This window comes from Stegostoma tigrinum, chromosome 18 (assembly GCF_030684315.1).
Source record: "Stegostoma tigrinum isolate sSteTig4 chromosome 18, sSteTig4.hap1, whole genome shotgun sequence".
Classification (NCBI taxonomy): domain Eukaryota; kingdom Metazoa; phylum Chordata; class Chondrichthyes; order Orectolobiformes; family Stegostomatidae; genus Stegostoma; species Stegostoma tigrinum.
The window spans coordinates 47,378,812-47,402,255 of record NC_081371.1 but is presented as its reverse complement, the minus strand read 5'-3'; the positions used below and the strand labels follow the sequence as shown (position 1 = coordinate 47,402,255).

The following is a 23,444-nucleotide window of genomic DNA, read 5'->3' as shown; positions in this document are numbered from 1 at the left end:
AATCCCAGCGTCAGTAATCCAGTTTTGAACTGGTTGGACACAGTGTGGACTGTAAACTTCAGCGCTTGCACCAAACGCTTCGTTTTACACAGTCTCACCTAGGTAGCTGGCAGTGGGGCTTAGACAGTGTGGCTGTTCAGTACAGAAATTGCTTGTCAAAATTTGATGATTAACAAGAGTCTGCTCCCAATGCTTGGAAGCAAAGAAAGCATAAATTAATGGTGTTTTCTCCACTGCAGGAAGCAGTCATTTGGGCTTTTTCCAGTGTACGTATTTGACCAAACATTGATTGGGACCGAGAGCATTGGCTCATTCGTCCTCCTCTGCAGCTGTAGGCACTGAGGCTAATTATCATATTCCCACTGCCACCTGCCATGACTGAATTTGGCCCTATGCGGCCCTTATGAATTTATCACATCTTTATCCCTGTGCATTTCTCACAAAGCTCATTATAGATCCCATTGTTGTTTTGAGCTCTACTTCTCTGTAGATCTGCAGTGGTTTTCCACCTAGGGATCTCCACATCAATAAATGGGCCTGGAGCAGTGAGGTCAAGCTCTTTGCAAACTTTGCTATTTTATTTCAGTGACCTGCAGAAAGCCAAAGATAATCATTCCTTAAAGTGATAAAAGCAATGACAGAGCCAGATGATGGGCAGATGTTCAGGAGTAAGTGTACATGAAACTCTTGTTTGACCTACAATAATCCCATTCACATGTACAGGTTACATTGTGTCAGTGCTGATGTTCTGCATACACTGTATCTCGTTGTGGATGGAGGCAGCTTCAGTTGCGGCTTTCAAAAGGGATTATGATCTGCAAAAGGAGGAATATGCAAAAGGAGGTGGTGAAGGCAGTGGAGTGATACTCAGGGAATTGCTTATTTGGAGACCCAATGCAGTGCGTGGGCTGGGAAACTGTGACGAGGATGCAGAGATGCTTCAGTGTGATTTGGACACATTGAGTGTGTGGGCAAATATTTGGCAGCAGATTATCTAATTTGGTAGCAAAAACAGGAAGGCAGATTATTATTTGAATGGTGATAGATTGGGAAAGTGGGAGGTACAACAAGACCTGGGTGTCCTTGTACACCAGTCATTGACAGCATGCAGCTGCAGCAAACGATGAAGAAGGCAAATAGTATGTTAGCCTTCATAATGAATGGATTTGAGTACAGGACAAGGGATGACTCCCTACAATTGTACAGCGCCTTGCTGAGATCACACCTGGAGTATTGTGTGCAGTTTTGGCTTCCTTATCCAAGCAAGGATGTTCTGGCCGTGGATGTGGAATGAAACAAAAGTTTACCAGACTGATTCCTGGGATGGCAGGACTGATGTATGAAGGGAGACTGGATTGGTTAGGACTATAGCGGGAGTTAGTGGGTGTGGTGTGGGCGTGGGAGTGGGTGTATCTGTGTGTGTGTGCACCTATATATGTGGTCTACACATCCCAGTATACCTAAAATAACCACAAATTCTATTCTGTATCTCCATGTTTTTCACTTTGAAAAAATACTAATCTGAATTTTGTTGAAATCAGGCAATCTCTGTTTGCTCTTCTTCACAGGTTTTTCTCATGATGTGATGGAAAGGTGAAAATAATCAGCTATTTATATATTTCAACCACAGGAAATGTTAAAGGATGAAATTCGAACATTAACGTACAGGAATTCTGTTTACCACAACAAGCATGTGTTTAAAGATAAGATTGTGCTGGATGTGGGAAGTGGAACTGGGATTTTAGCTATGTTTGCAGCCAGAGCTGGAGCCAGGAAAGTGTTTGGGGTATGTTTTTCACATTGATTATGCATCGTTTGTCAATTTTCTTTAAAAATGCCCTTGTGAAGTAACCACTATAATGCCAAGCTGCTCTACTGTGTGACCCCACACTCCCCCCGCCAATTCAATAAGGAACAACTCATCTCATTTTAAACCTGTCCACGTTGTTAGCTGATTACAACGGCAACAAGTGACTCCTGCATGAGGGATTGGCAACCTCTGCTGATGGTTCATCTCTGGATTGCAGCCTGACCATCTCTGCTCCACACATCATCCAGTGAGGGCTGGACCAACTTGGAAGTGACTCTTCCTATGGCTGTTGTCACTCGCTGTGCAGATTTCCGGGTCAACCCACAACAAATTGTACCTACATAGCGCACAACAGAACAATAAGGTGTTTCAGGTTGAGACCTGCTTTCAAGGAGTTTGGTATAGTTCTTAGGACTAAAGGGATTAAAGGGTATGGAGAGAAAAAAGGAACTGGGTACCAAGTTGGATGATCAACCATGATCACATTGAATGGTGGATCAGTCTCCAGTGGCCGACTCCTGCTCCTATCTCCTACGTTTATAAATGGCATCATAAAGTCAAGTTAGACACCAAGTCACAGTAGGCAATATTTGATGGCCAAGGCTTTGTCCAGGAAGTGGGTCTTAAAAAGCATCTTACAGGAGGGGACAGGGTGTGATAGAGAGATTTTGGGGCAGGGAGGTGAATTCGAAAGCTTAGAGCACAGACATAGAATCCCTACCCTGTGGGAGCAGGCCATTCAGCCCATCATGTTCACACTGACCTTCTATAGAGCATCCCACCCTATCCCTGTAACCCTCTACACTTCCCATGGCCAATCCACCTACATTGCAAATCTTTGGACTGTGGGAGGAAACCAGAGCACCCGAAGGAAACCCATGCAGACACAAAGAGAACGTAAAAACTCCACACAGACACCTGATGCTGGAATCAAACCCAGGCCCCTGTCACTGTGTGACAGCAGTGCTAACCACTGAGCCACCATGCCACACACAGCCCTAACCAAACCTTCTCCACATCTAGGTGAAAGTTGGTTAATGCTGGAATTGGGTGTTATTGATTGAATCTGGAACTAGGGGTGATGTGAATGGGCAGCTGAAATAGCAGTGCTTGTAAAACATTATCAGCTCCTGTGAAAATTAACTCAGGTTAGTCTGAAATAACAGGGGTGGAGGGGTCACACCATTTCCTGTCTCTGACCATATGATGAAGCATCAGATCATAGTTTGTACATCTTTGAAACTAATTTAGGTTAAAGGATGACAAGTTTGTCTCTAAATCTGGATGGCAATCAATCAGGCTTCAGCACATGAGCAAAGAACCGTAAAGGACAGCATTTATTGTTTCTGTTTGTTTGTATACACCCTGTATCCCTGACTCTGACTGCTAAATTATTACAAGACCATTAGAAATTAGATCATGAGTAGTAGGTATGGACCATCGAGCCTGCTCTGCTAATTATGTCATCCTCTATGTTCTTGGGCTTTGACTCCACTTCCCTGCCCACCTCCCCTTATTCCTCCATTTCCTGTGGGATAAAAATCTATCAATTTCAGTCTTAACTGTGTCCAATTTTGCAACATTCACAACGCTCTTAGGTAGAGAGTTCCAATGATACACTTGAGTGAAGACATTGCTACTTCTGTGTCCCCATGACAAAACACCAGAGTTTTCTCCATACCCAACCTTGCATTTGCATTAACTCACTGAAAGAGCACATCAGTCCCATTCCCTCGACTTATAATTAGGAATAGTGTACTGACATAGATAGAGAACTGGTTGGCAGATAGGACACAGAGTAGGAATAAACAGATCATTTTCTAGGTAGGAATGGCAGTGACTGCTGGGATTCTGCAGGGATCAATGCTAGGACCCCAGATATTCACAATATATATTAATGATTTAGATGAAGGAAATGTGTGTAGTATCTCCAAGATTGCAACAAACAAAAAGCTGTGTGGGCAGAGGAACTGTGAGGAGGATGTAGAGATGCTTCAGTGTGATTTGGACAAGTTGAGTGAGTGGGCAGATGCAAGGCAGATGCAGTTTAATGTGAATAAACGTGAGGTTATTTACTTTGGTAGCAAGTATAGGAAGGCGGATTACTATATGAATGGCAATAGATTGAAAAAGGGGGTGTTGCAACAAGACCTGGACCTCTTTGTACACCAGTTGCCAAAAATAAGCATGAAGATGCAGCAGGTGGTGAGGAAGGCAAATGGTATGTTGGCCTTCATTGTGAGAGGATTCAAGTACAAGAGTAGGGATGATTTTCTGCAATTGTACAGGGCCTTGGTGAGACCACCCTGGACTACAGTGTGCAGTTTTGGTCTCCTCTCAGGAAGGATGTTCAGACTATGGAAGGAGTGCAACAAATATTTACCAGATGGATTCTTGGGATGGTGGAGCTGCTGAATGGAGAGGTACTAGATTGATTATATTCACTGAAGTTTAGAAGATGAAGGGGGGATCTCATAGTAACATTTGAAATTCCAACAGGACTATAACCGATTAACTGCAGGAAGGATGATCCTGATCAGAACAAGGGGACAAAATCTAAGTATATAGGGCAGGCCATTTAGGACTGAGATGAGGAGAAATTTCTTCACCCAGAGGGTAGGGAACCTGTAGAATTCCCTGCCGCAGAAAACAGTCAAAGTCAAAGCATTCAATATTTTCAATGACTTAGATACAGCACTTTGGGCGAAAGTGATCAAAGGGCGGAAAGCGGCGACAGGATACTAAGTTTGATGATCAACTTGATCACATTGAATGACAAGGCAGGGCCAAATTGCCGAATGTTCCAATTTTCTTTATTTCATTACTTCTCCTTTGTATGCCTGATACACACAGTCTCAGACAGAGCTGAGCTGAATCAAAGCTGCCAATGTTGGATTAATTTACTCACACGACCTGTTGGCAAAGTGATGATCACAAACTTTAAAAATCACTCTTTTTGCTATAGGCAGGAGCAACGTTATCCTTGAAGTCACAGGTATAATTACCTGTTCTAAAATGAGTACAAGCAGAGATATATTTCAGTGCTCACAGGTTCATACTTTGTCTTTCTTTTAACACATCAGATTGAATGCTCCAGCATTTGTGATTACTCTGAGAAGATCATCAAGGCAAACCACTTGGATGATAGTAAGCAAATTAACGATCACAATTATATATCTACAAATGCATTGAGTTATTTTGTTGAAATGATCAAACTAATTTAATAATTTTTTGCATTGATCAGCAGGTTAATTAGAAATTATTTTCCCTTCTTAAATTAAAGGCTTTAAATAGTGCATTTTGTCATCAAAATTTTGCAAGGACTAATGATGTCTTTTACGTTGAAAGAGAATTGTCTTCTCATTAAAGATGTGTTTGTGTCCCAATGAACTGTTTTATTGTTGAACTTGTATTCAATGGTGAACTTGTGGCGTTTGTATTCCTATGTTGTGCTAACAGTGATTGGGAAAAATACATTCTATTATAGCTGATTCTAAACTGTGGTGTAGTTGTAATATCACTGGGTTAGTAATCCAGAGACTTCAGTTATAAGTATGGAGCATTAGTTCAAATCCCACAATGGCATTTGTTGGAATTTAAACTCAGTTGTTGAAAGAATCGGGAATTGAAAGTTAGCCGCAGTGATAGTAACCATGGTACTTCTGATTTTTGTAAGACTCACCTGGTTCACCGATTTCCATTAATGGAAGGAAATCTGCTATCCCTACCCTAAGTGTGACTCCAGACCAGGTTGATTTCTACCTGTCCTCTGAAATGACCAAGCAAATCACTCAGTTCATGGTTATTTAGGGATGGGAAATAAATACCATGTCTTGCCACATGCCATGAAAGAATTTTTTTTAAATGAAAAAAATCTGTCTTTTTCAACTAATCAGAGAATTGCATGAAATGTTTTACAGTAATCACAATATTTAATGGTAAAGTGGAGGAAGTTGAACTGCCCGTGGATAAAGTTGACATTATAATCAGTGAATGGATGGGCTACAGCCTCTTCTATGAATCAATGCTTAACACAGTTATTTTTGCAAGGGATAAGTGGCTGGTAAGTGCATGGCTTCTCATATTTCTCAGAAGAAACTGTTGCTTTTGCATTATGTTACAAACTATCGAATGTTGGTGTGAAACAGCTTCTGGTGATAAAAATGCAAAAAATGAAAGCAAGCATAGAGGGCATAAAAATTCAGATGTTGCAAAGAAAAGAACACGCATTTATATAGTGCCTTTCACTACCACATGATGTCCCAATGCACCTTTGCCAATTATATATGATGTCAAGTGGAGTCATGTAGCCAAATTACGCACAGCAATCTCCCACAAACTGCAGTGAGAGAAAGGCCAGTCAATCTGGTTCTTCTGTGATGTTGATTGAGGGCTGGATATGGACTATGACACCATGGAGAATACCTATAGCTTTCTTTGAAAAATCCTTTACATCCCCCTGAAAGGGCATGTGTGTGATTCAGAAATGTGAGTGTTTATCAAATGTCATTGTATGTTGTAGCCTAGTGCTATGGATAGCAATGATAGTGGCTTCAATTTCAGTCCATCAAAGAATCTCTCCTGTTTACACACATTAGAAGGATTGGTTGGCTGCATTACAAAAGCACTTTCTGTGACTGCCAAATCCTTGAATGGGACTCGAACCTATACATTTTGATTTTTAGGCAGCAATACAACCACTGTGCCACAAAGCCATAGATCATGGATTGATGAAGGAAGTACAATCGGAAATGACGGTTGAGTAGACGACAGTAAAAGTGTGTAACAGATGCGGGTTGGATTCTCCTTTGTATGTGTAGTTCAAAATGTGATATCTTTATCAGGTGAATAGATTACGACACCCATTTCCCCAAAATTCACCAACAGAAACCTGGAGGACTGATGTTCCCTGATCGTGCCACACTTTACATTGTTGCCATCGAAGATCGACAGTATAAGGACTTCAAAATCCACTGTAAGATCATGTCTGAATGTTGTGCATTCGTGTAGCTTCCTGTGTTTCATTATCTCATTTGAGAGCATGAATCTGGGTTTTCTTTATATAACATGCATGGTCTCACCACTGGCCAAAATCATACATTGTTAACATCCGCAGCTGGTTCATGTGATAGGCTTGGTTTTGTTGCACTGCTAAAGAATATTTGCAGCGTTTGCAGAGTTAAGAGAGACATTGACTGTAAGAAACATCTTACAGTGGCTTCATCTTGCCATGAGGCAGCAAGAGGGGGAAGATCATGTGACATGGCATCATTTCTTGCAGTCATGTACACTGTGTCTCATTTGGTTTATCACACAATCAAAATCTAGTCCCTTATACTGTACTGCAGTCTAGCAAATGCATCTGATCCCAACTGTACAGAGACTCTGGTAGGTGGGAATTGTAAAAGTTAACGGATTACATCTGAACAGGAATGGAACCAGCATTGTCCTAGAGATGTTTGCTAATGTGGTTGGGTGGATTCAAATCAGATGAGCAGGAGGATGGTATCCTAACAAGTTGATCAGACGGGAGAGAAGCTGAGATAATTTAAAATGTGAGTATGACAGTCTGGAAAGAGGGAGAAACATTGAAATTGATAAGAAAGAAGTGAGTTTAGAAAGGCTAAGTGGAATAAATGTAGTGCAAGAAGCCTGAGGAATAAGGTGCATCAAAGGCACAGATAGTCAGATGGGAATACGATATTATAGCTGAAAGATAAGCACAATTAGCACCTCAAAGTTCCTGGTTATAGGGTATTCAGACAAATTAGACAGAGAGAGATAGAAGAGACAGGGCATTGCACTATTAATAAAGGAATCAATTCTAGCAGTGAGGAGGAATGTTATAGAATCCCCACAGTGTGAAAGTAGGCCATTCAGCCCATCAAGTGCATACTGGCCTTCTGAAGAACATTGCACCTTGGCTACTCCCCCCATCCCATCCCTGCATTTCCCATGTCCAACCCATCTAACCTGCACATCTTTGGAGTTTGGGAAGGAAATCAGAACAACTGGACTAAACCCACACTGACAATAGGGAGAACATGCAAACTCCACATAGTCACCCAATGGTGGAATCAAGTGTGAGGTCCCTGGCGCTGTGAGGCAGCAGTGCTAACCACTGAATCACCGTACTGCCCTAAACATTACATCCTCCCCAGTGGGGAACTGAACCTCAGTCACCTGTGTGACAGGCAGGGATACTAACCACTATACTACCGAGGACACTGGCCTATGTTGGAAGGATTGATGAGTGAAGCCATGTTTAGGACAGCTCAGTGAGATGCTCTTTGGAGGATTGGTGTGGAGTCAATGGGTTGAATGCCCTACTTCCATACAAAATAGTAATTTTATACGAATTAAAGTGAAAAGCACGTTTGGCAAACACACAGTTGGGGGTGTGCAATAGGCTCCCAAACAGCTAGGAAGAGATAGAGGATCAAATATGTAACCAAATTTCAGAGAAGTGTAAGAATAATAAGACTATAAGAGTAGGGATCTTAACTACAAGGGAGGGAGGAAGCAAATTCTTATTTTGCATCCAGGAAATCTTTTTTACCTAGTATGTAGAAAGCCCAATAAGTCAGGGGCCAGTTCTGAAGAAGAATTATATCAGACTTGAAACATTAACTTTGTTTCTCTCTCTACAGATGCTGCCATACCTGCTGAGTTTCTCCAGCATTTTTGTATCTGTTTCTAACAATTGAGGTGCAGTTCAGTAGAATTCAGGAATGAACCTGGGCAGGTGGAAGGTGCTTGAGGAGTGGAGCATTTTGGAGACAGTGACCATAACTTAGTTATATTTAAAACAGTTAGGGAAAATGATAAGAGTGGACAGAGAACAAAACAAAATCTAAGCTTGGGAAAAGCTGATTTTACTTAGAGGGTTTGACAAAAGTGGACATGGGCCAGCTGCTTGCATATAAAACTGGGTCAGAACAGCGGGAGGTATTCAAAGAGGGAATAGTGAGAACTCACGACAAATATTTTCCTGTAAACCAAAGGGGTCTTGACTGGAAAACCCTGATTGTCAAGGGGCATAGAGGTTAGGATTAAGAAAATAAGAGGTACATGTCATATGTACAGGGTTCAATACAGCAGATTCCTTAGAGAAGTAAAACAGGGGGGAACGTAAAAGGGGAATTCAGAAAGCAGAGAGCAAGAGAAAGCATTCTCTGGTAAAAGAAAGGAAATTCCTTTTAGTTTTTCTGAATATACAAACAGCAACAGAATAACTAGGGAAAAATTAGGGCTCATTCGGGCTAACCTAGAATTATTGGGAGTTGGGGGAAAATCCTCTGCTTGTTGAAGTCCTACTTTAGGAAGATGGTTGTGGTTTTTGGAAGTCAGTCATCTCAGCTCCAGGACATCTCTGCAGGAGTACCTCAGGGTAGTGTCCTAGGTCCCAAAATTTTCAGCTGCTTCAACGAACTTCCCTTCGTCATAAGGTCAGAAATGGGAATTTTTGCTGATGATTGTACAATATTTAGCACCATTTGTAACTCCTCAAATACTGAAGCAGCCGATGTCAAAATCAACAAGATCTGGACATTGTTGTCCAGAAGGATGAAGGGTCTAGGCCCGAAACGTCAGCTTTTGTGCTCCTGAGATGCTGCTTGGCATGCTGTGTTCATCCAGCTTCACACCATGTTATCTCTGTTGGCTCAAAGACTACTTTATTTATGCCGTAATGCAGTTAGGTTGGGCAAGATTGGGAGTGCACCATCTCATCCTGGCCTGGTGGGGGTGGCAGTGGCCTGTGCTCAATAGGGCATCCATCCCAGAAGCTGGTAATCCATTTTGTGCCTCCCATCCTGGCTTCCAAACCCGACCCCCTCTAAGCCCACCCCTCCAACCACAAATCTTGCCGTCTCCTAGCCTAAGGTGCCCGATAACCCTTCTCGACTGTATCTGAGATCCAGTGACCTCTTATAGTCTTGGCAGGGCCCCTACACCTTGGTTCACACCCTGTGGGGGCCAATCAGATCAACCAGCAGCTCTTGAGGATCCGGCCGTCCTGTCTCCAAGGGACACATGTGGCACCCTTGTTCCATTACATTTGTTGGCTGGAGATTATTGCTGCGGGGACTGCCTATTTTTCAGTTGAACAGTTGAGACCAACTTTAGTGCAAGTAAAAGAACACAGGAAGATAAGAGCAGGAGTAGGCCATTCTGCCCCTCAAGCCTGCTCTATCATTCAGTGAGATCATGCATGACCTGACTGTGGCATCAGCTCTACTTTCCTGCCTGTTCTTGATAACCATTGACTACCTTGTCAATCAAAATGTAACTCAGCCTTGACTATATCTAGTGACCTCACCTCCCCACACCAATGGCTCTCAGAGAATAAAAACCTCCCCATCTCAGTCTTAAATAGGAGACCCCTTCCTGGTATTTGTACTCCGCCAAAGGGGAATCATTACTTCAACAGCACTGCTTGGTTGGGAACTTTAGATTTGAACTCGAAGAAACAAAGAGAAAATTTGAATTTATAATGATGGTCTTCCCACCCCTCAATGCAGCTAAAAGAAGCAATTCTGAAATGTAATTGCTGTAGTATCTACTTCTTGGTGACAGTTCTGATTCCATTGCCATAGCCTCCATCACTGCTGAGGCAAAGGGCCAGTTCCAACATTCACCACAGCCAGAACACAGACTGACTCCAGTCCAATCTGGTTCATACAAGCTGTTCAGCCAATTCCATAAACCCCCTTCTCTCCATGGAATGTGAGCTATCTGTGCCCTGGGCACCTTTACTTGTCTGTTCCAGCACAAAGCAATGGAAATTGATAGTAGAATCTCCAATCTCTACCTGTCACATGGTTGTCTAGGAATCTGTCCCATTTAGCAAGAATTGGAAGGATTACTTTGCCATCTGTTTGGCCATGTTACAAATGGACCTTCCGTGGCCAAAAAGTCCTGGAGTGGGACTCAAACCAGCAGCTTCTGGCTTAGAGGCAAGGACACTACATACTGCACCCCAAGGCTGTAATATAGAATAAACGGACATGCAAGGGTTAATGTGAATGCAGTGTTGAAGACAGTCTCAGCCAGATGTAGCTGAAGGCAGTTATATCTTACTCTTCAAGCTAATCTTGGTGCAATGAAGATTGTATAGTTACTAAGATGTAATACCCTTATCTTTTTAGCAAAGGTATGCACCCTGTTTTGGTGAGATTTATTCATTGTCCGTCCTCCACAACAGGTCAGGGCACAGCTCATTGGTTGACATACGAAGGAGAATTGGTGGCAGGACTTTACCTCATTACAAATGGGTGGTATCCAGGCCTCTTACCCCCTCCTCTATGAGCCCCTCGGCACTTGCCTCATTCCTACGGCTATCTGCCACAGGCATTCCACCACCGTCTACCACTATGTGCCAGTAACCTGTGTGTTGTCTCCTCTCTTTGACTTCTGATCATTTGTACAAACTCACTTGAGTTTTGGCATCTCATTGTCTCCAATTCAAGAGCGAACTACACGGTAAATGGAAAAGCCCTGGAGAAAATTGATGCAGAGAGGTCTGGGTGTTCAAGTCCATTGTACCCTGAAGGTGGCAACGCAGGTTGATAGAGTGGTCAAGAAGGCATACAGCATGCTTTCATTCATTGGATGGGGCATAAAGTACAAGAGTTGGCAGGTCATGTTACAGTTGTAAAGGACTTTGGTTCGGCCACAGTTAGAGTACTGCGTACAGTTCTGGTCGCCACATTACCAAAAGGATGTGGATGCTTTGGAGAGGGTGCAGCGGAGGCTCACCAGGATGTTGCCTGGTATGGAGGGTGCTAGTTATGAAGAGAGGTTGAGTAGATTAGGATTATTTACATTAGAAAGACGGAGATTGAGGGCGGACCTGATTGAGGCCTACAAAATCATGAGGGGTATAGACAGGGTGGACAGCAAGAAGTTTTTTCCCAGAGTGGGGGACTCAATTACTAGGGGTCATGAGTTCAAAGTGAGAGGAGGAATGTTTAAGGGAGATATGCATGGGAAGTTCTTTATGTAGAGGGTGGTGGGTGCCTGGAATGTGTTGCCACCAGAGGAGATAGAGGTGGGCATGATAGCATCATTTAAGATGTATCTAGACAGATACGGGAATGGGCAGGGAGCAGAAGGATACAGATCCTTCAAAAATAGGTGACAGGATTAGACAGAGGATCTGGATTGGCGCAGGCTTGGAGGGCTGAAGGGCCTGTTCCTGTGCTGTAATTTTCTTTTTTCTTTTCCTTTGTTCTTTAGGGTGGGAGAACGTTTATGGTTTTGACATGACGTGCATCAGGAACGTTGCCATAAAGGAACCTCTGGTAGATATTGTGGATCCTAAACAAGTTGTGACCAATGCTTGTCTCATCAAGGTGTGGTGAACATCTTTTGGAATAATCCATTTGGTTATCAGAACAACGACATTTATGCAATCTATTAGATCTGGAACCTATACAAACCCAGTACTAATGTCACTGAACTAATAATCCAGTCTAATGCTCTTCAGACACAGGTTCAAATCCCAGTAAAGCAACTGGTGAAATTTTAAATTTGATGAATAAATCTGGAATATAAATCTAGTTTAATTGAGGGTGACCATTGATTGTTGGTTCACTCATGTATTTTAGGAAGGAAATCTACTGTCCTTGCCCAGTCTGGTCTACATGTGACTCTCAGCAATGTGTTGACTCCAGAAGAGTCATAAGGCCACTAGACAAGAATAGGCATAAGCCATTCAGCCCATCAAATCTATTCTGCCTTTCAATAAGCTCATGGCTGAATTCATAGTCCTCAACTCTACTTTCTTGGCTTATCTGCATAACCATTGAGTCCCTTCATGATTAGCTCAGCCCTGAATGTACTTAAATAACCAAGCCTCAACAGTCAAGTGTACTTAAAGATTCCACGGATTCACTCACTTCTAAGACAAAACACGTCCTCCTCACCACGGTGTTAAGTAAATTACCCCCTTACTCTGAGATTATCCCCTCTGGATTGTAGAATCACCCAGAAGGTGGAGCCTCTCTGCATTACTCTACCAGGTTCCCCATGAACCATATGCTTCACTGGGGTTCCCTCTCACTCTCCTCTATAAGATGACGAGATGTAGGAGCAGAATTAGGCCATTTTGCCCATGGCATCTGCACCATCTGTTTCATCATGGCTGAGACGTACCTCAACCTCATTCTCTTGCCTTCCCTGCCCCGCTAACCCTTGATCCCCTTACCAAGCAAGAACCTATCTATCTCCTAAATACACTCAGTAACTCGGCTTCCACAGCTTTCTGTGGCAAAGAGTTCCACAGATTCACCACACTCTGGCTGAAGAAATTCACCCTCAACTAAGCTTTAAAGGGCCGTCCCTTCACACTAAGGCTGTGCCCTGGGGTTCTTGCCTCTCATACTAGCAGAAACATCTTCTCCAAGTCCACTCTATCCAGGCATCTCAGAATCCTGCAAGTTTTAAACAGATACCCCCAAATCCTTCAAAATCTCAACAAGTACAGACCCAGGGGGAATCCTCAACCACTCCTCATATGACAAGCCCTTCATTATCGAGATAATTTTTGTAAACCTCCACTGGATTCTCTCCAAGGCGAGCACATCCTTCCTTCGATATGGGACCCAAAACTGTTCACAGTATTCCGAATATGGTCTGACCAAAGCCTTATACAGCCTCAATAGTACATCTCTGCTTTTATATTCTAGCCCCCTTGAAATGAAGACTAACATTGTATTTATCTTCTTAACTGTCAACTGCGCATGCAAGTTAACCTTAAGAGAATCCTGAACTAGAACTCCCAAGTCGCTTTTTGCTTCAGATTTCTGAAGCCCTTTCCCATTTAGAAAATAGTCTATGCCTCTATTCTTCCTACCAAAGGACATAAACTCACACTGTCCCACATTATATTATATCTGCCACTTGTTTGCCAACTCTCCAAGCCTGTCCAAGTACTTTTGCTGCCTCCCCACCTCCTCAACACTACCTGTCCATCCATCTATCCTTGTGTCATCTGCAAGCCTAACAATAATGCCCTTGGTTCCCTCGTCCAGATTGGTCATGTATAATGTCAATCGCTGTGGTCCCAACAAGGACCTCTGCAGAACTCCACTATTCACCGGCTTCCATCCTGAAAGAGACCTCTTTATTTCCACTTTCTTCCTTCGGCCAGTCAACCAATCCTCTATCCATGCCAGTACCTTGTCCCTAACTGCCTTAGACTCTTATTTATTTTATCAAAGGCCTTCTAAAAATCCAAAAAGATCACGTTCACTGGCTCTCCTTTGTTTAAGTTGCTTGTTACCTCCTTAAATAATTCTAACATATTTGTCAGGCTCAGCCCTATGTTATCATGCACTTCCAATAACTCCACAACCTCAGCCTCAATAATGGACTGCTAAAAGCTTACCAAAGACTGAGGTCAGGCTAACCATCCTATAGTTTCCTGTCTTCTACGTCCCTCCCTTTTTAAACAGGAGTGTTGCGTTAGCCATTTTCCAGTCCTACGGGACTCTCCGTGATGCAGTGATTGCTGAAAGATCACAATGCCTCCACAATCTCTTCAGCTTTCTTCTTCAGAAACCTTGTCCGCGTTATTTATCCACATTCAGACCTTTCAGCATCACCAGCACTTTCTCCTCAGTGATGGCCACTGCACTCACCTCTGCTGCCTGACTCTCTTGAAATTCTGGCACGCTGCCTGGTATCTTCCACTGTGAAGCTCCAACAAGTATGAGCCCAACTGATTCAACCTCTCCTCATAAGTAAATCCCTCCCTACCTGTGATCAACCGAGCGAGTGTGACTGAACTGCCTCCATTGTCAGTATTTCTTTCCCTGGTTAAGGAAATGAATTACTTTCAGAAGCAGTTAGGGACGGGAATCAATTGCTGGCCTAATTGGTGATGGCACCATCCTGTGAAAAAAAAAATCATTTTAAAAACTTGCTGGTTCACTTCCCTCAGTATCCAGGTACCAATCAGAGAAATACATTTGGAATCTCTTTCCTACTCTTAGCTGTAAATAAATTATTACAGAGTCCAGCAATGAAGTCACTTGTTATTCAGATGTTGGGTTGGGCAGCAAGCACACACTGCTCTGTGTTGATGATGGAACTGGTGTAGGGCCAGTTACACACCTCCCAATTTGTTTAGCCTAAGGTGTTGTGTCTACCTTTCAAATTTTCATTAAGTAATGCATGGCCTTTCCTTTCCTCAATTCCATCTAAGATTGAAGACCAAGTCACTGAGAATGTTGCATGGGTCTTTCATCTGGTGCAAATCTCCTTCAACAGGGTGCCTGCTACAGGCTGAGGGGGGACGAGCTGAGATGTCAGGGAAGAACACATTGTGGAAACTCTGTGATGTCCAGGAGACTCAGCGAACCTGCCCTCCCCCAACCAGCCCTTCACCCCCACTGATTCCCTTCCAAAGAGGAATCAATCCCAGATTAATCTCTTCTCTTAGGCTCCCTATCCTTGAGCCACCCCAAGCCCAGCCCCTCATCTGGGAGCATATTTAAGTAAGGAGTCACATTGAGTTCACAACTGGGCTCCCTCTCACATCATATCCCGTACCCAACCTCCCAGGTCTCCTGGTACTCATCTGTGTCAGCTGTATCCCATCCCCTTGACCACACCCTTTCTTCTCTGTCTATTGTTCACCTCCATCCATCCCCCCCCCCCCCCCCCCCCCCATTGACCCCTGAGAATAAACACTGGAATTTGAGGGCAAATTGCCAACAAAGTATTTGGTTTATGCATTGACAAGAGAGAAAGGAGTGGTGTTGGTGAGGAACATTGAGAAATAATAGAAGTATTTCTCCATTTAGGAGGTGGATATCTACAATGTGAAGACCGAGGACCTGTCGTTCACCTCCACATTCTGTCTTCAAGTTCAGCGAAACGAATATGTTCACGCTTTGGTCACATACTTTAACATTGAGTTTACAAAGTGTCACAAGAAAACTGGGTTTTCTACAGGTAATTGTCAACAGCTGTCGTACTTTAATCAAACAGCTTTGAAACGTCGAAAGCTCATATGGTCCAAGTAAACTAAATTTTTGTCATGTACAATCATAGAGTCTGACAGCACAGGAGGCCACCATTTGGCCCAGCGTGTGCATGTTGACTCTTTGGAAGAACTGCACAATTTACACCCTCATCATAGTTTGTTCTCCTATATTCCTGCTTACTAATCTTCTTCGACAGGGGTGGCAATGGACTAGTGGTATTATCATCCAGAAACTCAGCTAATATTCTGGGGACCTAGATTTGAATCCCATCAGGGGAGAAAGCAGAATTTGAATTCAATAAAATATTTGGAATGAATGGTCTATTGATGACCATGAAACTGTTGTTGGGGGATTGGGTGTGGAAGGCCCATCTGGTTCATTGATGTCCCTTAGGGAAAGAAACTGCTGTTGTAACCTGGTCTGGCCTCCAAGTAACTCCAGGTCCCCAGTGATGTGGTTAAGTTTTCACTGCCCTCTGAGCAACTAGGAATGACCAATAAATACTAGTCTAGCCAAATACATCCCGTGAGCGAATTAAAAAAACAGACATGTCCAATTGCCTTTTTCCTGAAAGGTTTAACATTGAATTCCAGATGTTAGGAATAATGTGTGAAAGAAACATCTTCTCATGTCTCCTCTAATTCCTTCGTCAATTATTGTGAAAAGGTTGCAGAGAAACTGAGGAAGAGAAGTTAAGTGTCAGAGATGGACCAGCTAAAAGTGGGAGATGGGTAGAAATTGGAAGCAAATTGCAAACTATTTCAAAATGCACTTGAAATTTTCTAGCTTCCAAGCTGTGGGTGAGAGCTGGCAAATTGGATTGTACTGGGTGGAAGGTAAAGACACAATGGGGTGAAAGTCCTCCTTCTGTAACTTTTCTAGTCTGGTTGGAATAAATTACAGTTGATGTTTTACAGATGCTTGGACTTTGACAGGACGTGATATAAAACGTTTTGGGAAGTGTTTCATTTTTGTTTATTAACTGTATTTTACAAAGAACAAAGAAAATTACAGCACAGGAACAGGCCCTTCGGCCCTCCAAGCTTGCACTGATCGAGATCCTCTATCTAAGCCTGTCACCCATTTTCTAAGGGTCTGTATCCCGTTGCTCCCTGCCCATCCATATCCAGATACATCTTAAAAGACACTACCGTGTCTGTGTTTACCACCTCCGCTGGCAACGCATTCCAGGCACCCACCACCCTCTGTGTAAAGAACTTTTCACGCAAATCTCCCATAAACTTTTCTCCTGTCACTTTGAACTCACGATCCCTAGTAATTGAGTTCCCCACTCTGGGAAAAAGCTTACCATCATAGATTAGCACTATGGTATTACTAACATAGAATCATAGTTTTACTAACTGGCAATTGTTTTGCAGGTCCTGATGCTCCATATACACATTGGAAACAGACGGTGTTTTACTTGGAAGACTACCTGACTGTGAAACGGGGAGAGGAGATCTGTGGAACCATCGCAATGAATCCCAACGCAAAAAACAATGTGAGTCAAAACATGGCACTTGGAACAAGCTCAATGGAAAGATTGTCTCTTTTCAGCATGGGTTCCAAAGTCCTTTGTAGTTAATGATTAATAGTTAGTGTTAGTTGTATTTAATCTGTTTTTCTTTAACATTGTTATTCAGGGAGAGGATTCTGCCTCCTTTGCCCTGTCTAATGAACATATGACTTAACTCAAGAACAAAAACAACTCAGTGGTTAATTCTTAATAACCCCGAGAGAACTGACTGATCAGCTGCCGTAAAAAATAGGACTGGTCTCCTGTTGTAACCATGATCCCACATGATCCAGTGAATAATTGAGAGTCGTGTCTCTAGGCACAGTTTTAGATTACACAGAATTACACTCAGTGCGCAAACAGGCCATTCGGCCCAACTGGTCCAGATCCACTCCAACCTCCTCGAATCCCTCATTCTTGTACCTTTGTCAGCATTGGCCCTTTTCCCTTCTCCTTCAAATGCTTACCTCCCTTTAAATGCCTTTACTATTCATTGAATTAGCCAGTTCCACATTCTCACACTTCTCTGGGCCTGCGCTTGCCCTGCAATTTATGGGCCCCCTTCCCTTTGACTTATTGCAACCCTCCTCCCACCACACCCCATCCCACAATTTTTGGATGGAGAATGAGACATAGAAGTTAGAGTGAAGCCCAAGATCAGCCATGATAGTATTTGCTGGTTGTCAAAGCTTGATGGGCTGAATGGTTTCCACCTGCTTCATTACTGGGGCGAGACGTTGCTTTCGGATTCCTGATTCAATTACTAGCATCTATCTTATATTGGTGGCCTCTAGTTTTATTCTTTCATCATGGGGTTACACAGCCCATCATCCAGACTCATGTACTTCCAGTTTGTCTTTGGCTTTAGTTCAGATTTTCTGTTTTGTTTTATTGCTACCAGCTTTTCTTGTGTTTGTAACTCTATGTGTGTCCTCTGCTGGCCAACCTCTTAGCAACAACCTGGGCCCCAATTCAAATACTCAAGGTCATATCTTTCTGAGTTAATCTCTGCATCGCACCGTAAGTTGTAGATATCTGATGCATTATGACCGGAGTGTAACCTGAGTCTTGCCTGGGTACATCTCACCTTCAGCCCAGCAAAATAGTTTGAAATTGGCACTTATGAAGAGAACAAAAATGGAATCTAACTTTAACCACATCAGATTCTTAATCGTTCTTTGTAACTAACAAGAACAAAGCCATTTTCAAACCACTCCATGGCCTCTACCTTCCCTATCTCTGTAATCTGTTCCAGCTGCACACCCACTGTAATTTCTGCTCTCCTCCCATTCTGGCCACTTGAACATCACCATTTTGATTGGACCACCAGTGGCAGCTACGCATTCAGTTGCCTGAGCCCCGAGATCTGGAATTCCCTCCCAAAATCTCTCTGACTCACTACCTTATTCCCCTCTTTAAATGCATTTCTTATAGCCTTCCTCCTTGGCCAATGCTTATTCTAATATCCACTGGCTTGGGGTCATGTTTTGCCTTGTGGCCGTCTAGTAAAGCACCTTGGGTCATTGCAAAGTGTGAAGAAGCTACGCAAATAGAAGATGCTGCTGCTCTTAATAATCGAGACATCTCCTGCCTGTGGTCATTACTTATCAATGAATGGCAGCCTCTTTCTCTCTCTGCCTGTGATTAAACTGGTTGCCACAACTTAGTGAAGTTGACAATATTTCTTGTGTTTTCTACTTTTAATGGAGATTTGGTTGTGACAAGTTATCCTTCTGTCACCACGATTGAATGATTATAGTCGGCTCTTCTTTGACAGTAACTTTACTTCATATCCCTCTAAATCTTTCCTATTCATGTACCTGCCCAAATGTCTTTTAAATGTTGTAGCTGTACCTGCATCTATCACTTCCTCTGGAAGTTCATTCTATATTCGAACCACCCTCTGTGTGAAAAAGCTGCCCCTCAGGTCCTTTTTAAATCTTTCTCCTCTCACCTTAAAATATGAGCTCCTAGTTTTGAGTTCCCCCCACCTTAAGGAAAAAACCTTTGCTTATTCAGCTTATCTATGCCCCTTGTGATATTATAAACATCTATAAAGGTCACCCCTCGAACTCCTATGCTCTAATGAAAAAAATCCCAGGCTATCCAGCCCTCCTTATAACTCAAACCCTCCACTTCCAGCAAATCTTTTCAGAACTTTCTCCTATTTACTAATATCATTCCTTTAGCTGGCTATACAGAATTGTACACAATACTCTAAAAGTGGCCTTACCAATGTCCTGTGCAAGCGCAGCATGACATCCCAACTCCCTTACTCAACCAGGAGACGCCTCAAAACTTGGGGTGTCTTACCATCAACACGAAATATCCCACGTACCGAGTGGGAGGACTGATACATCACCATCAGCGTCCTCTCACACAAACAGACACAACAAGCATCGAGACTGTGGCCATCCAGGGTCAGCTTAGTTGGGTTGGTCGTATAATTTGGACGTCAGATACTGGGTACCTGAAGCCAGTTGTTATTGTCCCAACTCAGTCGGGGGAGACAGTCCAGAGGAGAATGGAAGAAACTCTTCAAGGATGTGCAGAAAGCCAACGTGAAGATGAGACTATCACCCTGAACTGAACCAGATGGAGGCATCTGTGCGAAGGATGCCAGCATTCCGAGACCCAAAGACAACAAAATTAACGGGAAAAGCGAGAGTGGAGCAAAGCGTGAGCCAAGTCACCAAATAAGAATGCACAACCAGACATGCTACGCAAGAAATCCCAGGGGTGTCATAAAGTCTGTAGATCCTGAATTAGCCTCAGTAGCCATTTCTGGGACTCATGGGAAATGAGCATTCTTCCTCGTGAGGGCTTGTCAACAGCGGTATGTAAGTGTATGGGGAAGAAAGGAACTGTCCGGTCACACTGATTGAGTCTGCTGAGATCATGGAGTGATTGGTAATGACCTGTTTGAGGAAAAACTCCAGCTAATATTGAGTTGTATTCCTCACAGACACGTTACATTGGTAGGTAACCAGCCATGCTCTACAAATGACCATAGACCATTAGAGAGGGTCAAGTGATTATATAGTTATTTATCAAGCATGAGGCAAGGCAAGGAGACAGAAAGCCCATTTTGGCATTGAGCCCACAGTGTGGGTGCTATCGTGCATCACACACTTGCCATCCAATCAACTGAACTGACTGACCGTAAACCTTTGGTTTAATTTGAAATGGATTGAATTCAGTTTGTAATGGAGTAATAACAGAAGTAATTTCATTCTTGAAATTAAAGAATCTTGATTTGCTTTTGTTACAGCGTGATCTGGATTTCAGTCTGCGGCTGGACTTCAGGGGCCAACTGTGTGAAGCATCTCTCTCTCATGATTACAGAATGCGTTAAGTGCACTCTCCATCAGAACTATTGTATCTCAGATCTTAACACATTGGAAGTGATTCTAGAATTATGAACATCAAAGACATGAAACCCTGCAGCTAATACACCTTCCTTCAACACAAGAACATGCTGCTAGAGTAATAAGAAAGTCAGTTCTGCCATTTGGCTTCAAAATGGTACTTTTCACTTAAACCAGTACCATAGACGGTTGCAGGGACGATGAATTCCAGCAAATGGATGTCAAAACTGTTGCTTTAAAGTGTTTGTTCCAAGAGCCTGGGCCCCGAAGCAGGAGGAAGCTCAGAATGTATGACAAGATTAAATGGGATACTAACGGCTGCTTCACAACTGCTTGTAAGAAATGCTTGAATTATTTTTTGCCTGAACAAAAATTCTGCTGAAACTAGCAAAAGATATCTCCCTGCACTGTGCCCCTGTAGAAATTCAGTTCAAAAACAAGTACATTTTCTTTAGTCCCAGCTGCTGAAGAAATGGTCTTGCATGCATTCATGTTTTGATGCATTGCTGAATTGGCCTGTTCAGGGATGTTACTACATACCTCTGGAGCAAGTGTGACTTGAACCCAGGTCTCCTGGCTCAGAGGTAGGGATGCTACCACTATACCACAACAGCCCTGCTTTGATTGATGTATTAAACTTGGGTGGTTAATCTGGATCACATCATTCCAAACCTCTCAATGCTAGCTTAACTTTTGAATATTAAAGGACAAAATGTTTACCTGAAGTATTTGTCAGAAGGTTCTTCTCGTGCATAATTCACATGATGAATGTAAATTACTTGGTAACTGATTAACTGCGAGTTGCAAAAATAGAATTTAATTAGCTTTCCATTTTCACATTTTTGTAATTGAACACAGTGTAGTTACAAGTCTTTGACTGGAACTGGTATCAAACAAAAATAAGAAAATGTGGTTTGTGTTGCTGTGATCAAGTATTGAGCCCCGGATGGCATTTTGTCACAAGCTAGTGACGACAACATGTGGCTAAAGTGAAAAATGTTCCAAAAAGATAAGCTCTCTCATTTAATGCTTGTTCTTTTACTACAATAATGATTAAATCATTTGTAATTTGTTTCTTTTGGTCTTGTTTTGTTAAAAAATCTACCAAAGTATTTTTTTTAGTATGATATATTCATCATTAAACTACAAATGCTGTTTCTAGTTTTCTTAGTTGGCATTGTTGAACCACTGCAGGCCATGTGGTACACTTCTGTGCTGTCAGGATGGGAGCCCCTGGATTTTGAGCTGAAGATAATGAATTCAGGAATATTGTTTGGACTTTATTTGGTGGTGTTGGTGGTGGTGGGGTGTGTTTGAGGAGATTTTGTAGCCAAGACCTTGGAAGCCGAAGGGTGGAATAATTTGGGGGTGAGTTCAACTCCAATGCTTACAGCGCACCTCTTGATGGATGATAAAAACCAAAAGAACCATGGATGCTGTAAATCAGGGACAAAAACAGAAGTTGCTGGAAAAGCTCAGCAGATCTGGCAGCATCTGTGAAGAAAACAAAACAGAGTTAACATTTCGGGCCCTTCCTCAGAATCGAAGGGTCATCGGACCCGCAACGTTAATGCTTGACAGATGATACCTGGCTTTTCAAGGAAACGAATTCAAAAATGGCCTTCATCACTGCAGAGAATTTTAGATGTTTTTGCACATAACTTAGACATTTTTTCAAAAGGCAGCCTCCCCATATGATGGCAGACCTTGGAGCAGGTAAGACTTGAACCTATGCCTCCTTGCCCATTGGTAGGGATACTACCACTGCACCAGGAGCATCCTCTCCTCAGTATCTTAATCAAGAACAAAGAAAATTACAGCACAGGAACAGGCCCTTCAGCCCTCCAAGTCTGCGCTGATACAGATCCTCTGTCTAAACCTGTTGCCTATTTTCCAAAGATGTGTATCCCTCTGCTCCCAGCCTATTCATGTATCTGTCTAGACACATCTTAAAAGACTCTAACGTGTCTGCCTCTTCCACGTCCGCTGGCAATGCATTCCAGGCACCCACCACCCTCTGTGTAAAGAACTTTCCACGCATATCTCCCTTAAACTTTTCCCCTCTCACCTTGAAATTGTGAACCCTAGTAATTGAGACCCCCCCCCCCCCACTCTGGGGAAAAAGCTTCTTGCTATCCACCCTGTCTATACCCCTCATGATTTTGTAGGCCTCAATCAGGTCCCCCCTCAACCTCTGTCTTTCTCATGTAAATAATCCTAATCTACTCAATCTCTCTTCACAGCTAGCGCCCTCCATACTAGGCAACATCCTGGTGTACCTCCTCTGCACCCTCTCCAAAGCATCCACATCCTTTTTGGTAACTGTACGCAGTATTCCAAATGTCCTATATAACTGTAACATGGACTGCCAACTCTTGTACTCAATACCCCGTCCGATGAACGAAAGCATGCCATATGCCTTCTTGACCACTATCGACCTTCAGGGTACAGTGGACCTGAACACCTAGATCTCTCTGTGCATCAATTTTCCCCAGGGCATTTCCATTTATTGTATAGTTTGCTCTTGAATTGGATCTTCCAAAATGCAACAGCTCTCATTTGCCATGATTGAACTCCATCTGCCATTTGTCTGCCCAACTCTCCAATCTATCTATATTCTGCTGCATTTTCCAACAGTCCCCTTCACTATCTGCTACTCCACCAAACCTGCAGGGCCAACACCAGGATCAATGTTATCACTACTTACTCATAACACAGATTAATATTCTAATAACCATGTGGAATTTTGTACCAGA

At 42.9% G+C, this 23,444-nt stretch overlaps 1 protein-coding gene across 2 annotated transcripts in view; it reads left to right on the top strand.

The window, feature by feature from the left end:
• LOC125460653 (protein arginine N-methyltransferase 8-like) overlaps positions 1 to 21,776 on the top strand; it is a 160,504-nt gene extending 138,728 nt beyond the window's left edge. For both annotated transcript variants that reach the window (XM_048548319.2, XM_059652513.1), the window contains exons 5-12: positions 1,631 to 1,786; positions 4,894 to 4,957; positions 5,731 to 5,873; positions 6,698 to 6,785; positions 12,050 to 12,165; positions 15,622 to 15,772; positions 17,184 to 17,305; positions 20,592 to 21,776. In XM_048548319.2, the coding sequence (XP_048404276.1) occupies positions 1,631 to 1,786; positions 4,894 to 4,957; positions 5,731 to 5,873; positions 6,698 to 6,785; positions 12,050 to 12,165; positions 15,622 to 15,772; positions 17,184 to 17,305; positions 20,592 to 20,675 (924 nt within the window). In that variant the 3' untranslated portion in view covers positions 20,676 to 21,776. The remainder of the gene's footprint in view (positions 1 to 1,630; positions 1,787 to 4,893; positions 4,958 to 5,730; positions 5,874 to 6,697; positions 6,786 to 12,049; positions 12,166 to 15,621; positions 15,773 to 17,183; positions 17,306 to 20,591) is intronic.
• The last annotated feature ends 1,668 nt before the right edge of the window (positions 21,777 to 23,444 follow it).